This window comes from Astyanax mexicanus, chromosome 12, assembly GCF_023375975.1.
Source record: "Astyanax mexicanus isolate ESR-SI-001 chromosome 12, AstMex3_surface, whole genome shotgun sequence".
Lineage (NCBI taxonomy): Eukaryota > Metazoa > Chordata > Actinopteri > Characiformes > Acestrorhamphidae > Astyanax > Astyanax mexicanus.
Window position 1 is genome coordinate 7,078,958 of NC_064419.1, and position 27,691 is coordinate 7,106,648.

Genomic DNA, 27,691 nt, shown 5'->3' on the forward strand with positions numbered 1-27,691 from the left:
ACTTTAGGCTGCTTTACTCCTGGTGCAAAACGTCAAGCACTTCAGTTTGGTTTGATGGCTTGTGATCATCCATCTTCCTCTTGATTATATTCCAGAGCTTTTTAATTTGGTGAAATCAAAGAAACTCATCATTTTTAAGTGGTCTCTTGTTTTTTTTTTCCAGAGAAAAAATTAATATGAATATGCCATGGAACTCCACTGGTTCCATTCAGAGAATTGGATGCGTTTCAGGTTAGATGTAAGAGATGCGTATAATGAAAGATGATTGGTATGGTTGGTACAGAGGTGAAGTGAACTCAGGAAACAAATGTGGCATGTGCTCTCCCCAGAAATCTCCTCCAGTGATTAAAGAGTGGTTCTGCTTCTCTAAAATTAAAGGTTCTTACCTGTTTTTTTCCTGTCTGGAGCCTCTTACCTGGAGCCTGGGTGACTGGTTTGTCTTTGGGTCTTTCGGGCACAGCGGGCGGAGCAGAATACATCTGCGCTCTGCACTTGGCACCACCCACCTCATTCAGCAGCTACAGCACAGAAAACACTTTTTTACTGTCTGATTTCAGTAACTTTGGAGTGATTTTAATCCAGTATGAATCTGCAGAGTGTTCAGATTTTACAGTCTGACAGTGATAATTCTGAAGTGATTTAAATCCAGTATGAATCTACTGTGTAGGTAGATTTTACAGTCTGACAGTAAGAATTATGGAGTTATTTTAATCCGGTATGAATCTGCAGGGGGGTTAGATTTTACAGTCTGACAGTAATAATTCAGGAGTTATTTTAATCCAGTATGAATTTGAAGAGTGTTTAGTTTTTACAGTCTGACAGTAATTATTCTGACGGGATTTTAATTCAGTATGAATTTGCAGAGTGTTTAGATTTTACAGTCTGACAGTAATAATTCTGGCATGATTTAAATCCAGTATGAATTTGCAGAGTATTTAGATTTTACAGTCTAACCATAATAATTCTGAATTGATTTGAATCCAGTATGAATCTACTGTGTGAGAAGTTTTTACAGACTGACAGTAATAAGTTTGACATGATTTTAATCCAGTATGAATCTGCAGAGTATTTAGATTTTACAGTCTGACAGTAATAATTCTGATGTAATTTTAATCCAGTATGAATTTAAGAGTTTTTTTAACAGTCTGACAATAATTATTCTGGAGTGATTTTAACCCAGTATGAATTTGCAGAGTATTTAGATGTTACAGTCTGACAGTAATAATTCTGGAGACTTTTTAATCCAGTATGAATCTGCAGAGTGTTTAGTTTTTACAGTCTAACCATAATAATTCTGAAGTGATTTGACTCCAGTATGAATCTACTGTGTAGGTAGATTTTACAGTCTGACAGTAAGAATTATGGAGTCATTTTAATCCGGTATGAATCTGCAGGGGGTTTAGATTTTACAGTCTGATAGTAATAATTCTGGAGACATTTTAATCCAGTATGAATCTGCAGAGTGTTTAGATTTTACAATCTGATAGTAATAAAGCTGGAGACATTTAATTCAGTATGAATCTGCTGTTATTTTAATCCAGTATGAATTTGCTCTGTGGGTAGTTTTTGCACTCTGTCATTAATAATAATTCTGACGTGATTTTAATCCAGTATGAATCTGCAGAGTATTAAGATGTTACAGTCTGATAGTAATAATTCTGGAGACTTTTTAATCCAGTATGAATCTGCTGTGTAGTTTTTACAGTCTAACAGTAATTATTCTGGCGTGATTTTAATTCAGTATGAATTTGCAGAGTATTAAGATGGTACAGTCTGACAGTAATAATTCTGACGTGATTTGAATCCAGTATGAATCTAAAAAGTGTTTTTTTTTTACAGTCTGACAGTAATTATTCTGGTGTGATTATAATCCAGTATGCATCTGCAGAGTGCTTAGTTTTTACAGTCTGACAGTAATAATTCTGACGTGATTTGAATACAGTATGAATCTGCAGAGTATTTAGATGTTACAGTCTGACAGTAATAGTTCTGGAAACTTTTAAATCCAGTATGAATCTGCAGAGTGCTTAGTTTTTACAGTCTGACAGTAATAATTCTGGCATGATTTTAATCCAGTATGAATCTAATGTGTGAGAAGTTTTTACATTCTGACAGTAATAATTCTGGCATGATTTTAATCCAGTATGAATTTGCTGTTTGGGTAGTTTTTACAGTCTGATTATATGGAGTTAAATATGGAGTCATTTTAATGCAGTATAAACTATTTACAGTCTGATTGTAATAACTATAGATGGACTTCCAGTATGGATCACTGACATGTGTAGTTTCTTGTATAAAAATCTAAACTCTATAGTGATTATAAGTATGTGTGGTTACCTCACACTCATACTGGCCCAGGTCTGCCTCTCTTGCCTTCTTTATAACCAGTATGAGAACTCCAGTCTGTGCGTCGCTGTGAATCTCATATTTCTTGCTATGTTTCAGCTCTTTGTTTTCTTTAAACCACCTGTAGAATAATAAAATATTAAAATTCTGTATATGCATATTAAATAATCTGGAGACTGGGTGATTGAATACATCAGAATGCAGTGATCTTCACCTCACAGTAGGAAGAGGAATGCATGCGGTTGAGCAGTGGAACTGCAGGTCTCTTCCTTTCACCAGTGGAGTGTTCTGAAGTTTGGATGTGAAACTGGGAAGCACTGGAAAGAACATTTATTAATGATTCATAAATTGATGCAGAAACTACTCTTATAACAATATTACAACAATATCTGTGTGTACTTGTTAATGATGTAGTATGATGTAGTCTTGAGTTTATTCCCAATTTAACTAAGCCCTTAAATTCCCAGGTTTACTATTCAACTAGTTAATGGCAGTTAATGGAGTTCATAAGCCCAAGAGCCATTTCTACTCCTAGGCCAGCTGGGAGATTCTATAATCCCTCCAGCAGCTGGAGCACATGGGCAATGGGCAGTGCGTTCACACTGGCAGATGACACAGCAACAGGCGACTATTCACAAGCAACACTCTACAGTGTAAACTGTAAAGGGCCGCTAGTATCCAAACTGGTTAAATTATCATTAATTTCATCTTAAAATAAACAAACTGTACATGTTTTTATATTATTGTACATTATATAAAAGTAACAGAGCGTTAAACAGAATTGAGATTTTCTCAACTTTATGCAAATGAATTATCATGCCATAAAGCATCATTCTACACTGATTGGCCAATGAAATTCTTCAGACCAATCACAGACACAGGGGTCCGAGGTCCTCTGCGTTTGCTCTGCACTGAAAAAAATCATGCGCAAAATTTACTTTAATAAAGTTTTGCAACTTTCTGCATTTGCTTTTTTTTTAAGTAAATTTAATTTCATGTAAATTTAAGTAACTTCAACTCGGTTTCAAGACTTAAATGTTACATAGAGTAAATAAGTGAACTGAACTTCAGTAAATCCTTTCTTTTAGTAAACTTTACTTAATTTCTGCATACAGTATTACCTAATCACAATTACTTCATTTATACAATATTATTATATATAATTTTTGTTACAACACACATTCAAATGTTTACATAATCTTAAAGATTTACAGACCAAGTCTGTAATTAGGTAAAATTGTATGCAGAAATTAAGCTGAGAACACAAGGTGCGATTTTGGATGGAAAATCCGTCTGTAGGGTTCTAAGGCTTAATGCAAGCTTACCATAAACAGTGATCTTGGCCAGGGTGCTAGCCTTGCCCATCGGGCTCGCTGCATAACACATGTACTGACCCGAGTGCTCCACAGTAACAGAGGACAGGACCAGATAGCATGCGCCGGAGTTTCCCTCTGAGATGATGTGATGCTCGTCATCCTTCACAACCAGTCCATCTAAAGAAAAAACACTTTTAAAAACCTGAACACTGTCTTATATATATATATATATATATATATATATATATATATATATATATATATATATATATATATATATAAACACTTTGTACCTTTAAATATAAGTATACTTTAATACAAAAAGTATTTACCTTTGTACCAAGTGACCACTGGTTTTGGAGATCCAGTGACCTTGCAGGCCAGTTTAACTGTCTGTCCCAGTTTAGCTGCAGAATCGGTCAGACTCAGCTCAAAGCCTGGTGAACCTAATAAAACACAAATGGAGATATCAAAAAAAATCTTCAAAATAGTGACTTTACAGGAAAAATGGAAAATATGAAAATTTGTCCATAAAGAAAGTTATTGATCAATATATGTTTATGTTATCCCTGTTATCTGAAAAATGTAAAAAATTAAGATGCAAGGCAAACAGGAAATATATAATAAAAACTGATATATATGTATAATGAACCCTGATATATACAGTTGTGGTCAAAAGTTTACATACACTTGTAAAAAAACATAATGTTATGGCTGTCTTGAGTTTTCAATAAGTTCTACAACTCTTATTTTTCTGTGATAGAGTGATCGGAACACATACATGTTTGTCACAAAAAACAGTCATGAAATTTGGTTCTTTCATAAATTTATTATGGATCTGCTGAAAATGTCACCAAATCTGCTGGGTCAAAAATATACATACAGCAACAAAATTTGTCAATTTTGGTGATGTAGCGAGTTGTGTCAATCAAATTAGCTTCATGTCATGGCCTCTTCACTTCTTGTAAGTGATTCTGATTGACTACAGCTGTTGACTTCTCATGAGCCCATTTAAATAGGGCTAATTTGACCCAGTGATTAGACTCAGCTACAAAAGCTACAATGGGAAAGTCAAAGGAACTCAGTGTGGATCTGAAAAAGCGAATTATTGACTTGAACAAGTCAGGGAAGTCACTTGGAGCCATTTCAAAGCAGCTACAGGTCCCAAGAGCAACTGTGCAGACAATTATACGCAAGTATAAAGTGCATGGAACAGTTGTGTCACTGCCACGATCAGGAAGAAAACGCAAGCTATCACATGCTGCCGAGAGGAGATTGGTCAGGATGGTCAAGAGTCAACCAAGAATCACCAAGAAGCAGGTCTGCAAGGATTTGGAAGCTGATGGAACACAGGTGTCAGTCTCCACAGTCAAGCGTGTTTTACATCGCCATGGACTGAGAGGCTGCCGTGCAAGAAAGAAGCCCTTGCTCCAGAAAAGGCACCTTAAGACTCGGCTGAAGTTTGCTGCTGATCACATGGACAAAGATAAAACCTTCTGGAGGAAAGTTCTCTGGTCAGACGAAACAAAAATTGAGCTGTTTGGCCACAACACCCAGCAATATGTTTGGAGGAGAAAAGGTGAGGCCTTTAATCCCAGGAACACCATGCCTACTGTCAAGCATGGTGGTGGTAGTATTATGCTCTGGGGATGTTTTGCTGCCAGTGGAACTGGTTCTTTGCAGAAAGTAAATGGGATAATGAAGAAGGAGGATTACCTCCAAATTCTGCAGGAAAACTTAAAACCATCAGCCCGAAGGTTGGGTCTTGGGCGCAGTTGGGTGTTCCAACAAGACAATGACCCAAAACACACATCAAAAGTGGTAAAGGAATGGCTAAACCAGGCTAGAATTAAGGTTTTAGAATGGCCTTCCCAAAGTCCTGACTTAAACCCCATTGAGAACATGTGGACAGTGCTAAAGAAACGGGTTCATGCAAGAAAACCATCACATTTAGCTGAACTGCACCAATTCTGTCAAGAAGAGTGGTCAAACATTCGACCTGAAGCTTGCCAGGAGCTTGTGGATGGCTACCAAAAGCGCCTAGTTGCCGTGAAAATGGCCAAGGGACATGTAACCAAATACTAATGTTGCTGTATGTATATTTTTGACCCAGCAGATTTGGTGACATTTTCAGCAGACCCATAATAAATTTATGAAAGAACCAAATTTTATGACTGTTTTTTGTGACAAACATGTATGTGTTCCGATCACTCTATCACAGAAAAATAAGAGTTGTAGAACTTATTGAAAACTCAAGACAGCCATAACATTATGTTTTTTTACAAGTGTATGTAAACTTTTGACCACAACTGTGTATATATATATATATATATATATATATATATATATATATAATGAAAGCCGATATATATATATAATAAAAGCTGATATATATATATATATAATGATATATATAATGAAAGCTGATATATATATAATGAACTCTGATATATATATATAATAAAAGCTGATATATATATAATGAAAGCTGATATATATATATATATATATATATATATATATATATATATATATATATATATATATATATATATATATATATATATATCTGATACATATAATGAAAGCTGTTAAGACCCCTTAAGAGGTAAACGGGTGATCCGCACAGTCAGCCTGAGAGACTGAATGTGGCGTTGTGGTTTCAGCCGGCCGCAGCTCCTCGCGCAGGAAAGGGCCGACTACCGGCAGACAGTGCGGCGCATTCTCTCCATCGACTGGCTTTCAAGTGTCAGGGGCAAAGGTGGCAAACACGCTTGTGTAGTTCTTTTCACAAAATCACTCATATAAAGGGATCCAATCAGCTCTATTCTTGAAACTTTTATGCAAATAAGCTATTGCTGGTCACGGTCATGAGCGTTTACCACACATTAGTGTTAGCTTGTGCTAAGTGGCAAAACACAAATAAGCTAATTAATGTTTAACTGTGAGAGAAACACAAAACTCTTCCTCATCTGCTGACTTACAGTACCACGTACAATAGGTACAGATCCCTCCCTCAGACAAAGTCTGCAAGCTAATCCTGTTGTGTACTGCCCAAGGTTCTCAACAATAATAACCAAAATGATGGACCTAATCTAGAGGGTGGAGCCATGTTAGGGGTTGACAGGTTTATAGAGGCAGTGGAGACCCAAGTGGAAATACAAAAGCGTGCAAAAAAGTGAGTTTTGTATAGTATGTCCCCTTTAATATGTCAACAGAATAGAGATTTTAAAATAGAGATAAGATAAGATGAGAAACTCACTCCACAGTGAGATCTTGCTGCGCTGCTGCAGGTCCCGGAGGTCTTTGAGCCAGGACAGACGGGTCAGTACTGTCCGAGCCTGAAGAGTGATCTTCCTGACTGTACCACGATGCTCGTGCCACAGACCCCAGCATCTGTCATCCCCTTCCACGGTGTCCTTCAGGTCGATGTCACTCAGCTGTAAGCAGATCGTTGTAATGGAAATCAATAATTATAGAAATTAGAAAAATTGCTTGAATTTTCATAATTCAACTTAATATTTGGCCCAAGGCAAAACTTTTCTTAAAAGTATTACTTAAGTACACACCTAAAGCAAACATCACCTTATTCTGACTATTTGACAATCTGACAGCGTTTTAGATTTGTACAAGGATTTAAGACCGTCCAGCTTTTAGTTTGTTCCCAAATGGTGGAACAAACTACCTTCCACTATCAGATCAGGAGCGTCCCTCGCTAACTTCTGAAGACAGATCTTTAAAATTAGTCCATTTTCCCTGTAAAGTTATATATGTATACAGTTTTAATATCTTTTGTTTTATCTCACAAGCACTGCCCTCTGGCTGGGGTGAGCTGGAGCACAGCATCCAGGATTTGACACTTCCTGTAGAAATATAAGTAATTTTCGTCTGTATTTCCACTCACTGCTGCATGTGTTTATCAAACGAGTACATTTTACACTGTTTTTAGTTGTTTTCCAGTGTTGTTTTCGTCTGCACTTTATTTAAAGTAAGACTTGACCAGCTAAAGCTAACGTTAGCTTAGCGGGTTAGCCGTTTTACCGGTTAAGCTAAACTCCCTCCCTCTTTAGCTAATACACTAATATTTTAATAATGGAAATTTGAGTGTTCTTTTTATAATTACAACATTTCATATTCAAACTACAATTTTTATTGTAACTGAAATTTCCCTAAATGAGTTGATTTTGAACTGAATCTAACTAAAAAATCACTGACAATACCCACCCCTACTCTTCAAAGCGCATATTTTTGGTGTCTAATGAAAAACACTTATCTCCATTTTTGTTGATTTTAAGTTTACTACATAATTTGAACAGACAAACTGTCCCTTACACTGGGGCAAAATTTCTTGATGAACGGACCAATAGAAACTCTTCAAAATTACCTGAAATAAACTCTTTTTACATTGACTTCCATTGAAAGTTAACAAGGTTTTTCTCTCTCCTGTAAAGTTGCTGTTTTGGAGTGTTTTTCATTGGACAGCGACGATATACTATATACTATATATACTACAGATGTCTATGTCCTCTATTGCTAATGTACATCATTATTTGTAAGTTGCTTTGGATAAAATGGTCCAAAAAATGCTATATAATGTAATGTAATGTACTAATTTAAGATAACTGGCTCCACCTTCATCTTGTTTTTGAACACGTAGACTTCGGCGTGTGTGTTCAGGTCCCTCTTCAGCTTGCAGAAGATGACGCAGTCCTTGAAGAGGAAGACGTGGCGGTGATGACCTCTCAATGAGATTTTGGTCCCTGGTGCTTCCTCCCATACGGTGAAGGAACCCTGGGAGGAAAACACAGTTACAAATCTGCTAAAACCGGAGGAAGGAGTTCCTCAAACCTCAATCATGAAAATGATTCAAAGCGTGTTTAAAATTGTAGACATGAGGTTTGTAAGTCTCAGGATATCTAGAGCTATTGTTGTTTAAATTATTTTATTTAAATGCAGTTTAATAAATAGTTATGTGTTACATTAGGTTTATTATTATTTTATATTGTGGGGCCCATATTTAAAGCTTTTTAGTCTCATTACTGACATCTATATGTGAGGCTATCATGAAATACATTCTGGTTCCCAATTAATCTATACATATAGACCCAATATGGACATGTTACCTGTTACTATGCCTTTTGTTTACTAGTGTCTAAGTGTGTATGTGTAGCAATATTTGTACTTATAAAAGCATACAACACACCAGACCAGGAAATCAAGCCTCTGCATCCACTGTACCTGCTGGATTGGTTCTCCAAGGCCTTTAAGTGGTGCTGGGTAGTTCTCAATCATGGATACGTGCTGCAGGTTCTCTGAACGCCAAGGCAAACTGGACACCATGGAAAATGCATCCTCTAGCAAACAGCAGCTCTGCCCACTTTTCGCTTTATTCCTTATCAGCTCCTAAAATAATTAAAATTAAAGCTGGTCAATGGCAAGTTTCAGACAAAAACTACACTATTCATTACAAGTAAAAAAAATAAAATAATAATGTGTACCAGATAATAAAATGTATGATTTTCACCAAAATGGCTCCATTTTTTAAATTAAGGGGTTAAAAACATGTAAAAAAAGTTATTTATATTTTTGTAAAATAGGTTCAGAAGGCTGTGTCCCTCTGCTGCTGCCGTACTCCCATCAGACGAGGGAGATCTCTGAGATGGAGGGTGTGTAGCTGCTGCGGTTCCTCTTTAATATATAATATATTTAAATCTACAGGGATTGGACAATGAAACTGAAACACCTGTCATTTTAGTGTAGGAGGTTTCATGGTAATTCATTGTGATGTATCAAGAGCCACTGTATCCAGGGTAATGTCAGCATACTACCAAGAAGGACGAACCACATCCAACGGGATTAACTGTGGACGCTGCAAGAGGAAGCTGTCTGAAAGGGATGTTCGGGTGCTAGCCCGGATTGTATCCAAAAAACATAAAACCACGGCTGCATAAATCACTGCAGAATTCAATGTGCACCTCAACTCTCCTGTTTCCACCAGAACTGTCCGTCGGGACAATACATTATTGTGGTCTAAAACCTGGTGTTTCAGTTTCATTGTCCAACCCCTGTATATTGAGTTAAAACTTTAAATGATTATTTTGAAGCTTTATTTATTTTTTCAATAAGCATAGTCAACAAAAAAGTGTCAACAAAAAGTAGTGTGTGTAGTGAGGATGATATGAGTGATATGGGTGTGAACAGGTGAATTAAATATTCCGGTGATTGGCTTCCAGGTACTGCCAAATGCAGTGTCGTGTGATCGTGAATGGAAGTGATGTCAGTGTGTGGTGCATTCTGGTTATTGGAGTCCAGAGACTGCATATCGCAGGCAGAGCTGAGAGTGTGATAAAAGTTCATTACATCACCTTAAGGACAGTCCTGTAGGTCTGAATCCTCTCCAGTGGTCTCTGCAAGTACGTTCCGACACTGAAGATCTGAGTATCCAGGCGTGCAAATGCAGTGTTGGCGTATTGCTGGACCAAAACATTTGGATGGTAAAGTTTACAGCACACTGTATTAATGTCCTTCTATATATTATTATTGGATATATAATTTGTGCTGGAATTTATAACAAATCATACTTACTTTAAAGAAATGCTGTGTGTTTTTATCAGACACACAGGCCTCAGCTTGTGACTGGCCTAAAAAATACTGAAGATACATCTCAAAGTCTGGAGCGTAATGCACAAAGCACTGGGCCACGTCATCGTCTGTTGTGCACTGGCCTAGTTTTGGCAAAATACAGCTGAAAAATAAAAATAAACCAACAGAGATTCTCAATTTTGTGTATTTTGAATGATGTTTTTGATGAACAGTTAAAATAAAATTATAGAGTATATGGATAAAAGTATTGGGACACCTGCTCATTTATTGTTTCTTCTGAATTTGACGCTATTAACAAGAGTTTATACTGTTTTTTGATGGAGTAACTGTCTCTAATGTCTAGAGAAGACAGAATATCCAACAGATTCTGGAGCATTGGTTATCCCTCTGTTGGTATAACTCATACCAACAAAAACTGTTGGATGGAGCGCCATCATTCTGAAGAATACAGGTCTTTCACTGCTCCACAGCTCAATGGGTTGGAGTAATGATCATCCAACTACCTGACCTTACTGATACTCTTGTATCTGAATGCAATCAAATTCTCAAAGCAATGTTTATAGCATTAGCATTAGGCATGGTGCCAATTGTTCATATGGTGGCCAAGGTTCCTAATTTATGACATTGACTGTGTTGACAAGTTACCCAGCCATAGTTGGCAATGCTTGCACATCTCAACAATGGGACACCAACTTAAAGTTGATAAAAAAAAAAAAAATCAATTAATCCAATGGGATGTCCACAAATAACTGGACAATATTGGATATTTAGTGCATTTCTAAAGAATCTTACCATTCGTGAAAGCTTGCCATGTCCTTAATGTTGCGGAATATGTACTCTTTCTGGCTGAGAAGAGTGGATGGCACCTGGGAGCTGGTCTCTATGTAGTGTAAATGATGCTCCACAAAGAAGTTCATCTCTCTCACAAACTCGTTCTCTCCATCAAGAAGACCTTTGATCAACTGACTGGAAAAATGAAAGAGAAACGGACAGATTTTACATCTGTTTACATGAAGAAAACAATGCATGAATAGAACAAACATATATTGATGATGTTCTCACACTAAGTCAGAAAATGACAGACTGCAAGACAGAACACATTTTTAACTAGAACCTGCTCTATGTCCTGCATTGTTTGGTAAGTTAAATCAGTCTGACCAATCAGAGCTCTATAATCATGATAGTAGACCAAATAATAAGAATAAAACCTAGAGCAGAACAAAACAATTAGAATATCATTGAAAAGACAGTATCTCAGAAAATTAGAATATTATATAAGACTAATTGGTACTTTTGGCAGTGTGGGCAGTGTGCCAAGTCCTGCTGGAAAATGAAATCTGCATCTCCATAAAGGTTGTCAGCAGAGGGAAGCATTAAACATTGCGCTGACTTTAGACTTGATAATAAAACACAGTGGATCAACACCAGCAGATTATCAGCATGTCTCTCCAAACCATCACTGATCATCAGTAAATTTTACATTTCATTTGTAAATCAAGGGAGCAGAGTCTGGAGGAAGAGTGGAGAGACACACAGTCCAAACTGCTTGAGGTCTAGTGTGAAGTTTCCACCAATCAGTGATGGTTTGGAGAAACATGTCATCTGCTGATGTTGATCCACTGTGTTTTATTATCAAGTCTAAAGTCAGTGCAGTGCTTCATGCTTCTTCCCTCTGCTGATAACTTTTATGGAGGTGCAGATTTCATTTTCCAGCAGGACATGGCACACTGCCCACACTGCCAAAAGTAACAATTGGTCTTATATAATATTCAAATTTTCTGAGACACTGATTTTGGGGTTTTCATTGGCTGTAATCATTCATAATCATCAACAATAAAAGAAATAAACACTTAAAATAGATCACTCTGTGTGTTTAATACATCTATATAATATCTACGTTTCACATTTTGAACTGAATTACTGAAATAAAGTCACTTTTCAATGATATTAATTTTTTTTAAGATACGCCTGTATGTATACTCTGATTAACAGTGAGGAACAATGAGGAAAGTAAAGAAAATATGTGTTGGTTTGGTGCAGAAAGTCTAAATTCTTAACAAACATTTTATGAAGGCTTTTCTACAAGGTTGTCTTGAAGTGTCCAAATCTGTTTATGTTCCACAGAACAAATATCTATACCTCCCATCACTAAAGATCTATCTATAGCTTCCCTCGCTAATGAGAACTCATGTGGAGGAGGAAATAAAAGAGAGTAAAAGTGGACAGAGAACAGAGAAACAGAAAAAAACTGCAGTTATCAGAGTAGAAGAGTTTACAAATCTGTTCACCAAAAAACACTAGAAAATTAAAATTGCATCCATATTAAAACACACACTTGGTGTAAAAGCACCTTAATATTTGATACATAAAGTAAAAAGTGTACAGTGCTATTTAAGACCTTCTTTCTGGTATATATGTATGTTCTAACTCACCTTAATGTCACTCTATATTCATCCTTCGGGGGTGTTTTTCTTCCTTTACTAGAAACATCCTTTGCCTCATGTTCTTGAGCCAGTGAAAACAGTTCCTTGAAGAGAACCATTCAAAGTATCAGTTAGAGGATTTAATATTAAATAAGAAAGCATTTTAATTTCTCACTGACAACAATGCTAACCTTCGTCTTCTTCTCCAGGTATGCTGGAGATATCCATCCTTGGCGGGATGGCGTGGTTTTGGTCGGTTTAGTACGGACAAGCCATTTAACTGGGTGTACAGAATCAAGGACCTCCACAAACCGGCCTTCCTTGAGGAGAAAGGTTTCTTTGTTACCGCCGGTGGGGTGGCAGTCCGCTTTGGCCACGTAGATATCAAACGTCTGAAGAATAAAGCATAATGAATAATCATTTTTAATAAATAAATGTGATAAATAAGACAAATAAGATATCACACGAAATACTGAGTACATTATTACCTCTGCTCTGTCTTCATCTTCGTCTGACTCTGAGAGAGACTCTATGTTGGTGGAGGACTTGTAGGTAGGAGAGTATTTGGGGGATGGTGTTCTGCTTTTTGAGTCACTGCCTGTTGAAAATATATATTTTTACTCAACTGAGAAAACCATTAAGTACAAGTTGTCCCAATCAACTTTTTTCTTTGTAGTTTAAACCAAGTATATGTACTGTTTTTTTTTACACTATAAGGCAAACAAACGCTGGATGTTAATCTACACAGATTTATCTCCTGAAAACTGTTTATTTGGGTGAGTAAAGCACTTCAGTTTATTTACAGTAAGCTTAGATTCCCAGATTTCCACCATTTTCAGATGTCGCCTGATAGCGCTACACTAAGGAACAGAGGAACAGAGTGTTTTGGTAAACAAGGATGATATTAGCTAGCGGTTTGTCCAACGTAGCTTGTTTTTACACAGTAAACATGCGGACTACAGTCTGATATACTCACCTCTGAACGGGGAGATAGCAAGCGTGGTTAGCGGGTAATGCTAATGCTGCTCCAGCAGTGGTAGCAGGCGCTAGCAGCAAGCTACAGACCAAAGGTACTCACTTCTGAACGGCAAAAGAGCTTAGCACGGTTAGCGGCTAGTGCTGCTCCAGTCTCGGTGCTGCAGAAACTAAAACTGTTTATAACACTACACTTCAGTGGAGTGGCTTTACTGCTCCTTATAACCTGACTGGTAAAATTCATACATAAGGCGCAGCAGATTATAAGGCGCTCTGACGACAATGAGACAACAGCAACATTATCTTAAGATAGACTAATGAATAATAACAAAAATAAATGCAATTTGCTTCCAATGTGTTGAAATTAAGGTTAGGCTACGCTAGGCTAAACTACGCTATCAGCTATTGTAAGCCATCATTGGAAAATTATTATTTTTCATTCTGAGATGAAATTATATGGTAATAAATGGGCATTAAACCACATCTGGGCATTATTCATCCCAATCAAAATCATGCTTTAATGAATGTAAAAATGAAAAGCATGATATAATTCAGCTTTAACACCCACACACTAAATATGCTTACCTTTAACTGCCAACTGTACAATCGCCTTTCGTGGTTCAGGACTGACAGGCACTTGTTCTTCTGAACTTTGGGAAACCTGAGGAACTTTGGGAGAACTGACTTGTGTTTTGGCAACTTTGTTTTCTCTGTAAAAGTGTATAGGACAATTGCATCGTCATCATATTCCATTAGATACATACCTTTTATCAAGACAAAAGAAGTAAACTGTTGCTGCAAGATAAATATAATTGCTTAAATCTTACCTGGAAAGGTAGCCTGTCTCTGCATCTGGGGCGGTCTCATAATCTGATGCACAGGACACTAATAAAAAAAGGTCAAATTAGTACAAATAGTATATACAGTATATACTCCTGCCGAAATCTTACACCTTAAAATATTCAGCCATTTTAAAATATCAGTAGTAATTAGTTAGATCAGGTGGGGTGATATAGGGTTGAATACAAACGGTTGTTGTATGCAGTGTCATATAGTGACATGCCACATATTGTAGTACAGGAACAAGTATCCTATCCCATGACTTTTGCCATCATTACCACCCACTGCACTGTTGTGTGTGGGTGGCAAAGCCTTTTATGGCATATTCCCCGTCCAAACATTGTGACACTGTGGAGTAAATGCCTAAATGTTAAATGCTAGGAGAACTTGAACAGAAATGAAACACTCCAGCCATCTGGCACCCACTCACAAGATATCACCTCACAAGTTATACACGTGTGTGTTTTCAAGGTGTTACCTCATGATTTTTAACTAATGAATTGTGTACATACACTTTACTATTTTTGGTAAAATGTTCAGTACCAGTCAAAAGTTAAGACACCCTAAATCCAGTATTTTTTCATTATGTTAAAATGTTCTGCAGTGTAGATTTAATATTAAAGTCATCCAAACTATGAAGAAAAAATATATAGAATTATTTACTAATTAAAAAAGTGTTAAACCAGAATATATTTTATATTTTAGATTCTTTAAAGTAGCACCTCTTGCTTAGATGACATTTTCGAATATCCTGGCTGGATTTTCTCAGTCAGTTTTATGAGCTGTGCTGACCTCATCAAGAGTTAAATATTTTAATTAATAAATGAATTGATAAAGTGTTTGAGAGCATCAGTTGTAAAGTTGTGAAGAGGTAGAGTTACAGGTATACAGTGAATAGCTCTATTTGAGTAATGTTCGAATCCATATTATGGTAAGAACTACTCAACTAAGTAACGCAAAAAAGTACTTTAAGGAATGAAGGTCATTCGATTCGAAAAATAGACCATCAAAAACGTTATGATGAAACTGGCACTCATCAGGACGGTTCTCTGTTGCACAGGATAAGTTCATTATAGTCACCAGCCTCAGAAACCACAAGTTAACAACACCTCAGATAAAGAGTACATCTAAATTCTTCACAGAGTTTTTTGGTTTGTTTAATACTTTTAAGTTACTACATGATTCCTTATTTGTTCAATCATAGTCTGGATGACTTCCGGTTTTAGGAAAAAAATAAAACTTTGAATGATAAGGTCCGTCCAAACCTTGATATGACTGGTACTGTACATTTCCTGTTCCAGTTTAATTTCAGATACCTACCAGAGCTGACCGAAATAAGACTTTTCCTTTTCTCTTCTATCTTGCTGTAGGCGTCCTCTCCAGGCAGGTCATAGGCATGCCTCAGTGACTCCTCTTCAGTTTTAGAAGTCTGTTCAGCTTTGTGTTCTGGTCTCTGTGGAGTTTGCACTATAGGCTTCTTGGGATGACCCACAGTCACATTCCCATTGTAGCTAATTGTCCCAAACTTATTGCCTATTTCACAGGTATAAACTCCTGCATCTTTAGGAGTTACACTGGAAATGATCAAAATGCACCTGCCATCCTCGCTATGGCTGATCTTGTGCCGTTTTCCTGACTTCAGATCAACTCCATCCTTCAGCCAGCGCACAATGCTGGCCTTACCATCAACAACACACTCCAGACGAGCTGTGCCACTTGACTCCACAGTCTGGTTCTTGAAGACCTCTTTGAAGACAGGGCGCATGTCCTTCCGAGCTTTGAAACCCTTGAAGACAGCTTGGATCTTTATGGCTGCCTCTAACATCTCCGATTCATCCTCAGCACTTATTTCTATACCAGAGGTATCCTGAGCTTGTTGTTGGTTCAGGGTGTCCAGAGTTTGGATAGCGACATTTGCTGACTCTAGAAGTGCTTTTGCTGGGTCAATCTCTTTCCTAGTCCTTTGGTCTTCAATACTTTGATCCACACTTGCACCTTCAACACTGGTTTCAATTGCTATTCTTGTTTGAGGTTGAGTTATCGATTGATTCATTTCTATTTTAGGAGCTTCATTCCTGGTTATCTCTTTATGAACTGTCTGTGGTACCTTCTGTTCATGTTGCTTAGCCTCCTGATAAAGGGCGTGTTCAATTTTCTTGTCTGATGCTCCCTCTGAAGTTCCAGATCTCTGGTCTACAATGTTCCCACTTTTTTCTTTCTCAACAACATACTTTGGCAGATTCCCCTCAGGCTCACTGGAGAGTGGTACCTCTCTTTTAGGTTCTGGATGTTTTCCAGCATACACATCTGGTGTCTTGTCTACGACTTTTTGCCTTTGCAAAGGTTCTTCCAGTTGTTTGCTCTGCAAATTGTCTGCACAAGTCGTTTCCAGAGAGGGCTCGCTTGACATATCAATGGATTTCCCAGTGATTAGATGTTGCATCTTATCTTTCTGCTCTACAACATTATTGCTTTTTGCTTTCTCCACATCCTGCTTTGGCAGATTCCCCTCCGGCTCACTAGAGGATGGAACTTTCTTGGTTTCTTGATGTTTTCCAGCATGTCCAACTTGTTTAGTACCCAATTTTTTTTGTTTTTGGGAGGGTTCATTCAGTTGTTCACTCTGTAAATTGTCTGGGTAAGTCGTTAGCATAGACGCCTCTTTGGACACTTCCGGTTCAGTTGACATTTTTGAGGGTTTCTTTGCAATTAATTGTTGCATCTTACCTCTCTGCTCTACAACATTATAACTTGCTGCCTTCTCCACATCCTGCTTTGGCAGATTCACCTCTGGCTCACTAGAGGATGGAACTTTCTTGGGTTCTTGGTGTTTCTCAGTATGTCCAACTGGTTTCTTACCCAACACTTTTTGTTTTTGCGAGGGTTCATTCAGTTGTTCACTCTGCAAATTGTCTGGGTAAGTCGTTGGCATAGATGCCTCTTTGGACACTTCTTGTTCAATTGACATTTTTGAGGGTTTCTCTGCAATAAGTTCTTGCTTCTTGCTTATCTGGACATCTAAAATATCCTTAGGCTCACTGGAGGGTAGAACCTTTTTGGATTCTGGATGTTTCCCAACATATACAACTGTGTTCTTGTCCATTGCTTTTTGTCTTTGAGAAGGTTCTTCCAGTTGTTCACTCAGTTGTAAAATTGTTTCCAAAGATGCCTCTCTGGTCTCTGCCTGTTTAATTGACATTTCAGAGGCTTTCTCTGCAGTTAGATGTTGCTTCTTACTTCTCTGGTCTATAACTTTATCACTTGCCACTTTCTCCACAACATGCTTCTCCTTAGGCAGGTTCTCCTTAGCTTCACTGGTGGATCTTATATTTTTGTTTTCTAAATGTTTTTCATTAGAAACAACAGCCTTGTTTACTTTTTGCTTTGATACCACTTCCATTATGTCATCTTTCTCTTCTCTTGTCTTCTGTTTTAGATTCAGTTGTTCACCATCTAATGCTGTTTCCACAGATGGCTTCTTGACAATGAACTGTTTCTTTGGTTCAAGTATACTGTCTTGTCCTTGGAGATCAACACTTGACTGGCTTGATCTTCTTCTAGAGCGAGGTGGTGCTTGAGGTGTACTTTCAGATTTCATCTTATGCTTATCTTCTGTTGTTTTCAGGTCTTGAATCTGACCTTTCTGTAAAGTCTTTTCTTGGGTTTCTTCAGCTGGAATCTCTTGCTGTTTGTTACTCGTTACTAGTTTTGTGGAAATGTGGTCTGCAGAAGAAGGAATCTTAGACATTTCCTCCAAGAAAGTAGGCTTTGTGGTGTTTACCGTCATCTTTGGCTTGTCTTCCTCCTTCTTCTTTGGTTTTAATAATGGTTTACTCTGAACGTTTTGCTCCTCTGTCCTCTTCACACTATGATCTAGATGGTCATCCTTCATTTGCCCAACGACAGAGTCCACAGGTATCTGAATAATGGCTGGCCTTTTCTCTTTAGGAACATTGCTTTCTCCATCAAGAACAGGAACTTCTTGGATAGCCTTACCCTTAGCACGTGGTGGTACATCAGGGATGTGCTCAGGTTTGTTCGGAAACCCTGAAAGGCATTATTTGGAAGAGTTATCCTGAACAGATTCTGTTGACTAAAGCCCAATTTGGGTTGGATTCATTTGACATGGGGAGGTGGAGCAATGTAACTTTACTCTAGGACAACCGTAAAATTTACACAGGATAAGAAATCTCAGCATTAATGACTGAGATGGGAGTAGCTATTCGATTTATGCACTACTGTCACATCAAAATAATATAATGGTGAACAATATGATAACAATTTTACTGTAACAATTACACTTTAGTAAGAAAATGAACAGCCAATTTTGCTACCTCAGGGCTCTGACAGCTGATGCCAAGCTGCATGACTGGGATTCGAACCAGAGAACTCCCCATCATATTGGCATAGGGCTTTATATCACTGGACCACTAGGAGCCCCAACTTCCACAGTGTTTAACAGAATATTTACTCACATTTTGATGCACATGAGATAAACAGAACCCAAGGTTATTTTTATGGCTCATTTTTGCAGATGGTACAAACTTTTTGGCAAAAAAATTATATAAGAGCATACACTCAATAAAAAAATTGATTAAAATGACTAAAAAAACTACAGTAATAATTACTTTAACCCACACATCCATAAATAGGGCTTATGACAATTCTAGAAACAACACAAAAAGAAGGCTTAATAAGATAAAACATACCTTTTACAAGAACCGTTCCTGTTGTCTCTATGTTCCCAGCACAGCACCTGTAGGAGCCACTGTCCTGAGTCTTTAAGTTATGGATTTTAAGTTGTAGCTCACAGTTGCTCTGCTTAATCTCATACTTAGTTCCATTTTTTAGCAACACTGCTCCCTTTTTCCACTGTATTGCAACAGTGGGCTTGGAAAGTTCACAGGAGATCACAACAGTTTCACCTTCCTTTCCTTCTTGACTTTCAAGCTCCTTGCAGAAAAACAAAGGTCGTTCTGAAAGAGAAGGTCAAAAATTCAGTATCTCAGTTTAAGTAAACCAATTAAAAGCCAACATGGGGTCCCACTTTTCAAGTCCTGCATTTTAAGACCGAAGTTTTGTTGCATCTACTGTTTAGTAGGTTGCATCTTAGTAGGTTGCAGTTGCGTCATCTTAGACCATTTAATACTTAACCTGGATTTTCAGCATAGAGTCACTTAAACATATACTGTACATATCGTGTACATAATGTGATAACAACCAACCCCTACCTTTAACTACAACAGACGCTGTGGTCACTGCACTACCAGCACAGCACTTGTAGGAACCAGTGTCTTGACTCTTAAGATCATGGATTTTAAGCTCCAGCTTGTTTCCATCTTGTTTCATTTCATATTTATCTCCAGCCTTCAGAAGCACCGTCCCTTTCTTCCACTGCACTGGAGCTCCAGGCTTAGAGATTTCACAGCACAGCAAAGCATCCTCACCCTCCAGAGCTTCCTGGTTTTTGAGCTCCTTATAGAAGATCAGAGGTTTTTCTGGACAAGACAGAAAATGATGTTATTTACTTTATTTTCGCACCATAAGAACTGAAATAAAAGGCGAATTTTAGGTGACACTAGTAAGGAACAAGGATAGGCGCCATGTTTCCCATCTAATGGGGAAGTCTGTGGAAGTGTCTAAGTAAAAAGATTAACTGTTTGCGCTATTAAAAAGCTGCCCAACAACGCTACACTGTGGAACTCTGAACCCTGAGTTCCAGTAAGTCAGGGCACTATCAGCTAGTTTTTCGTCCCACGCAGCTTGTTTTAACAGGGTAAAGAGCTAGCGATGCAGTTAGTGGCTAATGCCAATACTGCTCCAGCTTTGGTGATGGAGAAACTTGGCTTTAAAACTTGGATAGCAGAATTCATACATAAGTCACAGCGGATTATAAGGCCTATAAGGCCTATAACCTTTCAGAAATTAATTTAATGCAGCTGGACTTCAACATCCACAGTGTTTAAAATACGCTGTGAGAACCAAACTTCTACATACCTTTAACATCCAGGGACACAGCAGTTTCGAGCCTGCCAGCACAGCATGTGTATATACCGCTGTCCTGTTTTGATAAATTGTGGATTTTAAGCTGTACCTCACAGCCATCCTGATCCATCTCATATTTACTCCCAGATCTCAGGATTACTGCACCTTTCTTCCACTGCACTGAAACTCCAGGTTTGGAGAGCTCACAGCACAGCAAAGCAGCTTCACTTTCCTCTGCTTCCACACTCTGAAGCTCCACACTGAAGAACACTGGCTGCTCTATGGAGGGTCAAGAGAGTAATGTTGTAATTTTATTTCTTTGTTATAAAAAAATGACATAATATATTAAACGTTTCGGTACCACTTTAAAATAGGACTACCTTTATAAAGGGTTTATAAATGGTTTACAATTAGTTTATTAATGGTTACTAATAATTAGGTTGTAAATGCCCTAAAAATCCTTATTAATCAGTTATAACACAAACTTAGAAAGGGCAACAACATAGAGGGCTGTGTTATATAGTTCACTACCTGGCAAACAGCAGGTCATTGTTGCCCTTTCTACTGTACATATGTGTTATCACTGATCATTGCAGTTTAAACTGCAAAGGTGGGAATTTGTGGGTGAGAACACAGGGCTCTGTGGACCAATTTCCTAAATTGCCTAAATTTCCTTTGGGATAAATAAAGTATCTATCTATCTATCTATCTATCTATCTATCTATCTATCTATCTATCTATCTATCTATCTATCTATCTATCTATCTATCTATCTATCTATCTATCTATCTATCTATCTATCTATCTATCTATCTATCTATCACGGCTGCTGCTGTTAGCGCCATGTGACGTCTAGATACATTTCCAGGGCGGTTATGGTATAGGCTACAGTTTATGGTATGCTGTTAAGCATAGGGAACGCAAAGGCTAGGTATAAATAGGCCTTTAGAAACCAGTGGGTGTCCTAATGAGTGGGTTGGGTAATTGGCTGTGTAAATTGGGGAGAAAATGGGGAAAAAATTGGAAATAAAATTATATAAAAAAAATATTTTTTGTTCAGAAAAGTTGGTACCACTTTAAAATAAGACTACCTTTATAAAGGGTTTATAAATGGTTTACAATTAGTTTATTAATGGTTTTTACTAATTAGGTTGTAAATTCCCTTATTAATCAGTTATAACACAAACATAGAAAAGGCAACAATATAGATAGCTGTGTAATATAGTTCACTACTTGGCAAACAGCAGGTCATTGTTGCCCTTTCGACTGTATGTATGTGTTATAACTGATTATTAATGATTTTTAAAGCATCCTAACTATAACCTAATTATTAACCATTAAGAAAATAATTGTAAACCATTTATAAACCCTTTATAAAGGTAGTCTTATCTTAAAGTGGTACCAACTTTTCTGAACAAAAAAAATATTTTTTTAAATTTATTTTATTTCTAATTTTTTCCCATTTTCTCCCCAATTTACACAGCCAATTACCCAACCCACTCATTAGGACACCCACTGGTTTCTAAATGCCAATTAAAACCTAGCCTTTGCGCTTCCTATGCTTAACAGCATACCCTACACTGTAGCCTATACCGTCACCACCATACAATCCCGGTGGCTTTGACAGTTCTCTACTGTACATACCTCTCACTTCCAGGCATCCTGTAGTCACAACACCACTTGCACAGCATTTATATGAGCCACTGTCTTGATTTGTCAGATTATGGATTTTAAGCTGGAACTGGCAGCTGTTCTGCTTCATTTCATACTTCTCTCCATTCCTCAACAGCACTGTGCCCTTCTTCCACTGCACTGCAGAAGCAGGTTTAGAGAGCTCACAGCACAGCAGGGCATCCTCACCCTCCACTGCTTCCAGACTTTCCAGCTCCACACGGAAGAAAAGGGGCTGTTCTGAAATGGTAACATCAATAACTCTCAGCATGTGTAATTATATGAGTATACCTCTAAATCAGGGGTGTCCAAACTTTTTTTGTTGGGGGCCAGAAGGAGAAATATATTTAAAGTCACGGGCCAAAGACTCTGTATTAAAACAAATAATGAAATATACCACTTTAAATAATACATTTTCCTGATTACTTTCAGCGCACCTTCTCCGCTTCTCTTTGGTCCGTTTTTCTGCGCTACAACTGTGCACTCTCTCCGCTTTTAGACTCTTTGGCCCATTTTTCTGCGCTATAACTGCGCACCCTCTCCACTTTTAGACTCTTTGGCCTGTTTTTCTGTGCTATAACTGCGCACTCTCTCTGCTTTTAGACTGTTTGGCTCGTTTTCCTGGGCTATAACTGAGCACTCTCTCCACTTTTAGACTCTTTGGCCCATTTTTTGCGCTATAACTAATCACTCTCTCCGCTTTTAGACTCTTTGGCCCGTTTTCCTGCGCTATAACTGATCACTCTCTCCGCTTTTAGACTCTTTGGCCCGTTTTCCTGCGCTATAACTGATCACTCTCTCCGCTTTTAGACTCTTTGGCCCGTTTTCCAGCGCTATAACTGATAACTCTCTCCGCTTTTAGACTCTTTGGCCAGTTTTCCTGCGCTATAACTGATCACTCTCTCCGCTTTTAGACTCTTTGGCCAGTTTTCCTGCGCTATAACTGCGCACCCTCTCCGCTTTTAGACTCTTTGGCTCATTTTCCTGGGCTATAACTGAGCACTCTCTCCGCTTTTAGACTCTTTGGCCCATTTTTTGCGCTATAACTGATCACTCTCTCCGCTTTTAGACGCTTTGGCCCGTTTTTCTGCGCTATAACTGATCACTCTCTCCGCTTTTAGACTCTTTGGCCCGTTTTCCTGCGCTATAACTGAGCACTCTCTCCGCTTTTAGACTCTTTGGCCCGTTTTCCAGCGCTATAACTGATAACTCTCTCCGCTTTTAGACTCTTTGGCCAGTTTTCCTGCGCTATAACTGATCACTCTCTCCGCTTTTAGACTCTTTGGCCAGTTTTCCTGTGCTATAACTGCGCACCCTCTCCGCTTTTAGACTCTTTGGCTCATTTTCCTGGGCTATAACTGAGCACTCTCTCCGCTTTTAGACTCTTTGGCCCATTTTTTGCGCTATAACTGATCACTCTCTCCGCTTTTAGACGCTTTGGCCCGTTTTTCTGCGCTATAACTGATCACTCTCTCCGCTTTTAGACTCTTTGGCCCGTTTTCCTGCGCTATAACTGATCACTCTCTCCGCTTTTAGACTCTTTGGCCCGTTTTCCTGCGCTATAACTGATCACTGTCTCCGCTTTTAGAATCTTTGGCCCATTTTCCTGCGCTATAACTGATCACTCTCTCCGCTTTGGCCCATTTTTTTGCGTTATAACTGCGCACTCTCTCTGCTTTTAGACTCTTTGGCCAGTTTTTCTGCGCTATAACTGCGCACTCTCTCTCCGCTTTTAGACTCTTTGGCCCGTTTTCCTGCGCTATAACTGCCCCCCCTTTCCGGCTTTGGACTCTTTGGCCCGTTTCTGACACCTAGCGTTCAAACTTTGAATCTCACATTATAAAAACCTGCTTAACAGCGGGCCAACTTTTATTCTATTTCTAAAATACCTCGCGGGCCGTTCCAAAAAAGGAAACGGTCCGCAAATCCACGAGCCATAGTTTGGACACCCCAGCTATAAATTAATAAATCGGTGTGAAGATAGGACTTTCTGTGATCCAGACATTTTCACAGCTAAAAGTCCATGACAGGGAACAAACCAATGTCCATGGTTATGTTATGCTGTGGGGTAATGGAGGAACTGTCTTCCCTGGAATGATGGAGTTGCAGATGAGGTGGGAATGATAATGATTATGATGATCTCACTAATGCTCTTGTCACAGAATGCTGTCAAACCCAACAGTTTTTCCAACAAAAGCAGAATAAATTATTTTCAAAACCCTTGATTTCAGAAGAGACAACTGAGTAGATCATTCTACCATCATTTCCATGTGTTGTTTTTTTTCTGAAACCTGAAGGGATATTAAAAATAGTTGATCATGCTTTGTCTCTACCGCCCTGGATGGACCTTTAACTAGATTCAGGATAACTGTTGTGCACCTCATCCCAAAAATATTGGATGGAGTACCATCATTCCAAAGAACCCAGTTCTTCCCCTGCTCCATAGCTCAATGCTGGGGACTTTATACCCCTCTAGCCCATTCCTGACCATCATCATGGACCAAACGAGGTTCAGTAGGTATGACAGCACCCTCAGCTTACCTTTAACTGTAACAGATGCTGAAGTAACCGAACTACCAGCGCAGCATCTGTAAACACCGCTGTCCTTCCCCATCAGGTCATGGATCTTCAGCTGCAGTTTACAGCCGTCCTGCTTCAGCTCATATTTATCTCCTGGTGTCAGAACCACAGCTCCCTTCTTCCACCTCACGGCGGCTCCAGGTTTAGAGATCTCACAGCACAGGAACGCAGTTTCACCCTCTTCAGCCTGCTGGTTCTGAAGATCCTCGCTGAAGAATAGTGGTTGCTCTAGGTTGCCAGTAAAAAAAGTGTCAAATATTGGTAATACTTACAGAGTAAGAATGTTAAAACACTGTACACTACATAATACAATAATACAGCCCACCCCTCCCTGTTGTTTCTGAGTAATTACTGAGTAATTACTGTGTACTTAGGTGAGATGTGGATTTATTAACCATTAATATAAAGTCTTGTGGTTTCTGTGTATTAATTAATACATTTTCTTTACTCCACCCTTGTCTATCTGTGTATCTGCTTCACCCTTGTCATTTTAAAAGCCTAAATCAAATTCTCATCTTATTTTTCTCATAAGTTTAGGGAAATCGCAGGTTCTCCTGTGCTTTATTTGTACCTACATTACACAAGTAGGTTCCCATAAGTATTTTGTATTTACTGATTCACAGAAAACAGTTGTACTCTATTTGTATGTACAGTTAAAGTACCCGTAGGACTTGTAGATAAGTATTTTAAATGTACTGGTGCATCCAAAGAAGTTATACCATAAATAAAGGGAACTTACCCTTTAAAACATGGGCTGTATTATAAAGCGTTACCCAAATATTTAATTGTTTTATCCTAAACAAACATCTTTAAGTATAGGTTCACACAGTAGGTGAAAGTGGCCCAATTTCAATTATTGTCACCAAATGCAATGTTTATTTTAGCCTGTTCACGCTAACTTTTTAACAATTTTGTGTTTTTTTTTTTTTTTTTTTTTTACGTTTTATTGTTTTGGCATTTGATTAAGCCACAATCACTGCTTAAATTTGCAAGCTTGATCTATGCACCTTATGTTAGAATACTTCATTTTTAAGTTTTCTAGTTCCCCTTAATGCTGTATGAGCTTTTTAATATTATTGGAACAGAGGCATCAGTACAAATAGGAGGTCTGTTACCTCACAATGCCACTTCTGAAACCCTCATTCATCGCTGTTGTCCATTTCCCCCTTTCCTCCTATTTTCTACACCTATTTTCCTTCTCTTTGACACAAAAGTCAAATTAATTATTATTGTATTTCTGTATATTTTGACATTTCTGACTTTAATCAGATTTTAACTTCATACTGAAGTGGCCAAATTGGAAACAAAAATCATAGTTGTTCACAATACCACACAGATAAGGCATTTGAGTCACATATGATGACAAAAAAATCAGATTGGGCCACTTTTTACCTAACTGAACCCATTATATTCCACAGAGTTTACCTTTGACTACAATATTAGCCCTCGTCTCCAGTGTTCCAGCACAGCATCTGTAGACTCCACTGTCGTGACATTTCAGATCGTGTATCTGAAGCTCTAGTTCACAGCCATCTTGCTTCATCTCATATTTGCTTCCAGCTCTCAGAGGCACTGTTCCTTTCTTCCACTGAACTGGAACTCCAGGTCTGGACAGCTCACAGCACAGGAACGCAGTTTCACCCTCCTCCGCTTCCATAGTTTGGAGTTCCTCACGGAAGAACAGCGGTTGTTCTTAAAAAAAAAAAAAAAAAAAAAAAAAGAGTTTTATGTGTTTAAACCAATCAGTACATACAGCATTGGCGCAGTGGTTTCATTTCAATTTGTTCTATTCCCCATATTCTGCTGTACCCACTTTCATATGGCAGGCACCTGGAGCTGAAGCTACTGTTATAGGATGTAAACAGTGGTTTTTAAAAAGCTTCTTTAACTTTTTAGGTTATTAATGCTTCGTTTTAAATGTCAGGGATCTCCGGATTCTAGCAAGGGGGTGTGGAGCTACTTTGAGCTGGATAACGGTGGAAAAAGCGATTTATCAGGGCAAATTATGCCCCGTGTCACCCAGTCTGAAGGGTGTTTGGACAAACTGTTAAAATTTCTGGATCTCAGAACGCTGTAGGAGAACAGAGGTGTGCTATTCATCAAAGGTAAGTGCTTTTTATCATGTTTAACTAAAACAAAAGTCCATTTTACAACAGAGTTCTCCTTTAAATCGTTTATGGTTTTATTGTATACAAAGTCAACTCTGTCTGAAATAGCTACGGCTGTAGACACTGATCGTAAAGTAGCTAGCTATGCTAAACCAAAATTTCAACAGGCTACTAAAACATATTTACAGCTATTAACAGTAAAGTTAACTAGCTTTAATACATGACACAAAAGGATGGCAGTGCTCTGGGGGCACCACATACCAAGCTAATTAATATTTACCAATTTCCAAAGAAAAGGAGCTGCGTCTATGATTGAAGGTTCTAAATTTGAAGGTTCTAAAAATCCACACCACAAATTATAAGGCTTCAGTAAAACAGATGTGTTTGGTGCAGTGGGACTCTCAGAGAAGACTTAAAAGCTAAGCTAAGCTAAAGGTTTAAAAGCTAATCTATGAGTGTGGAAACAAAGCAGCATATAATAGAAAGTAAAGCTCACAATCGGCCCGACCTGTCCACATCACTGCAACTTTAGAACCAAGCTGTTTCTCTGGGTAAGCATGTCTGGTGTTGATTCACCTTTGGCAGATTTGTAAGGGCAGACATATGGACATTTGGATGTATGTTTTAACTTTAGCTCCTTCAACCACAGACGCAGCTCCTCTTCTTCGCATTTCTGTGACATCCCTAAATAACTGACTATATTATACTTCTTATATTGCTCTATATTATCCCTATAGGTGTAATCTATATCAATGGATTCAATGCCACATTAAAAGTTTAACATAAAGATGGTCCCCATATTGTCATCATGCATTTCTATCCACAAGATGAATAGAAATTAAGC

General features: G+C 38.1%; 1 protein-coding gene across 1 annotated transcript in view; it reads right to left on the reverse strand.

The window, feature by feature from the left end:
• The window catches only part of obscna (obscurin, cytoskeletal calmodulin and titin-interacting RhoGEF a), an 82,724-nt gene that overhangs the window by 22,356 nt on the left and 32,677 nt on the right, over nt 1–27,691 (reverse strand). Inside the window, exons 26-48 of the mRNA XM_049486018.1 lie at nt 26,165–26,431; nt 24,701–24,967; nt 22,133–22,399; nt 20,501–20,767; nt 19,735–20,001; nt 19,213–19,479; nt 15,824–18,550; nt 14,491–14,548; nt 14,249–14,373; nt 13,177–13,286; nt 12,880–13,080; nt 12,698–12,792; nt 11,058–11,231; nt 10,248–10,407; nt 10,028–10,135; nt 8,901–9,065; nt 8,295–8,453; nt 6,925–7,102; nt 3,995–4,108; nt 3,672–3,839; nt 2,561–2,663; nt 2,338–2,467; nt 306–518 (exon numbers count right to left, since the gene is read on the reverse strand). Of these exons, the coding sequence (XP_049341975.1) occupies nt 306–518; nt 2,338–2,467; nt 2,561–2,663; nt 3,672–3,839; nt 3,995–4,108; nt 6,925–7,102; nt 8,295–8,453; nt 8,901–9,065; nt 10,028–10,135; nt 10,248–10,407; nt 11,058–11,231; nt 12,698–12,792; nt 12,880–13,080; nt 13,177–13,286; nt 14,249–14,373; nt 14,491–14,548; nt 15,824–18,550; nt 19,213–19,479; nt 19,735–20,001; nt 20,501–20,767; nt 22,133–22,399; nt 24,701–24,967; nt 26,165–26,431 (6,590 nt within the window). The remainder of the gene's footprint in view (nt 1–305; nt 519–2,337; nt 2,468–2,560; nt 2,664–3,671; nt 3,840–3,994; nt 4,109–6,924; nt 7,103–8,294; nt 8,454–8,900; nt 9,066–10,027; nt 10,136–10,247; nt 10,408–11,057; nt 11,232–12,697; nt 12,793–12,879; nt 13,081–13,176; nt 13,287–14,248; nt 14,374–14,490; nt 14,549–15,823; nt 18,551–19,212; nt 19,480–19,734; nt 20,002–20,500; nt 20,768–22,132; nt 22,400–24,700; nt 24,968–26,164; nt 26,432–27,691) is intronic.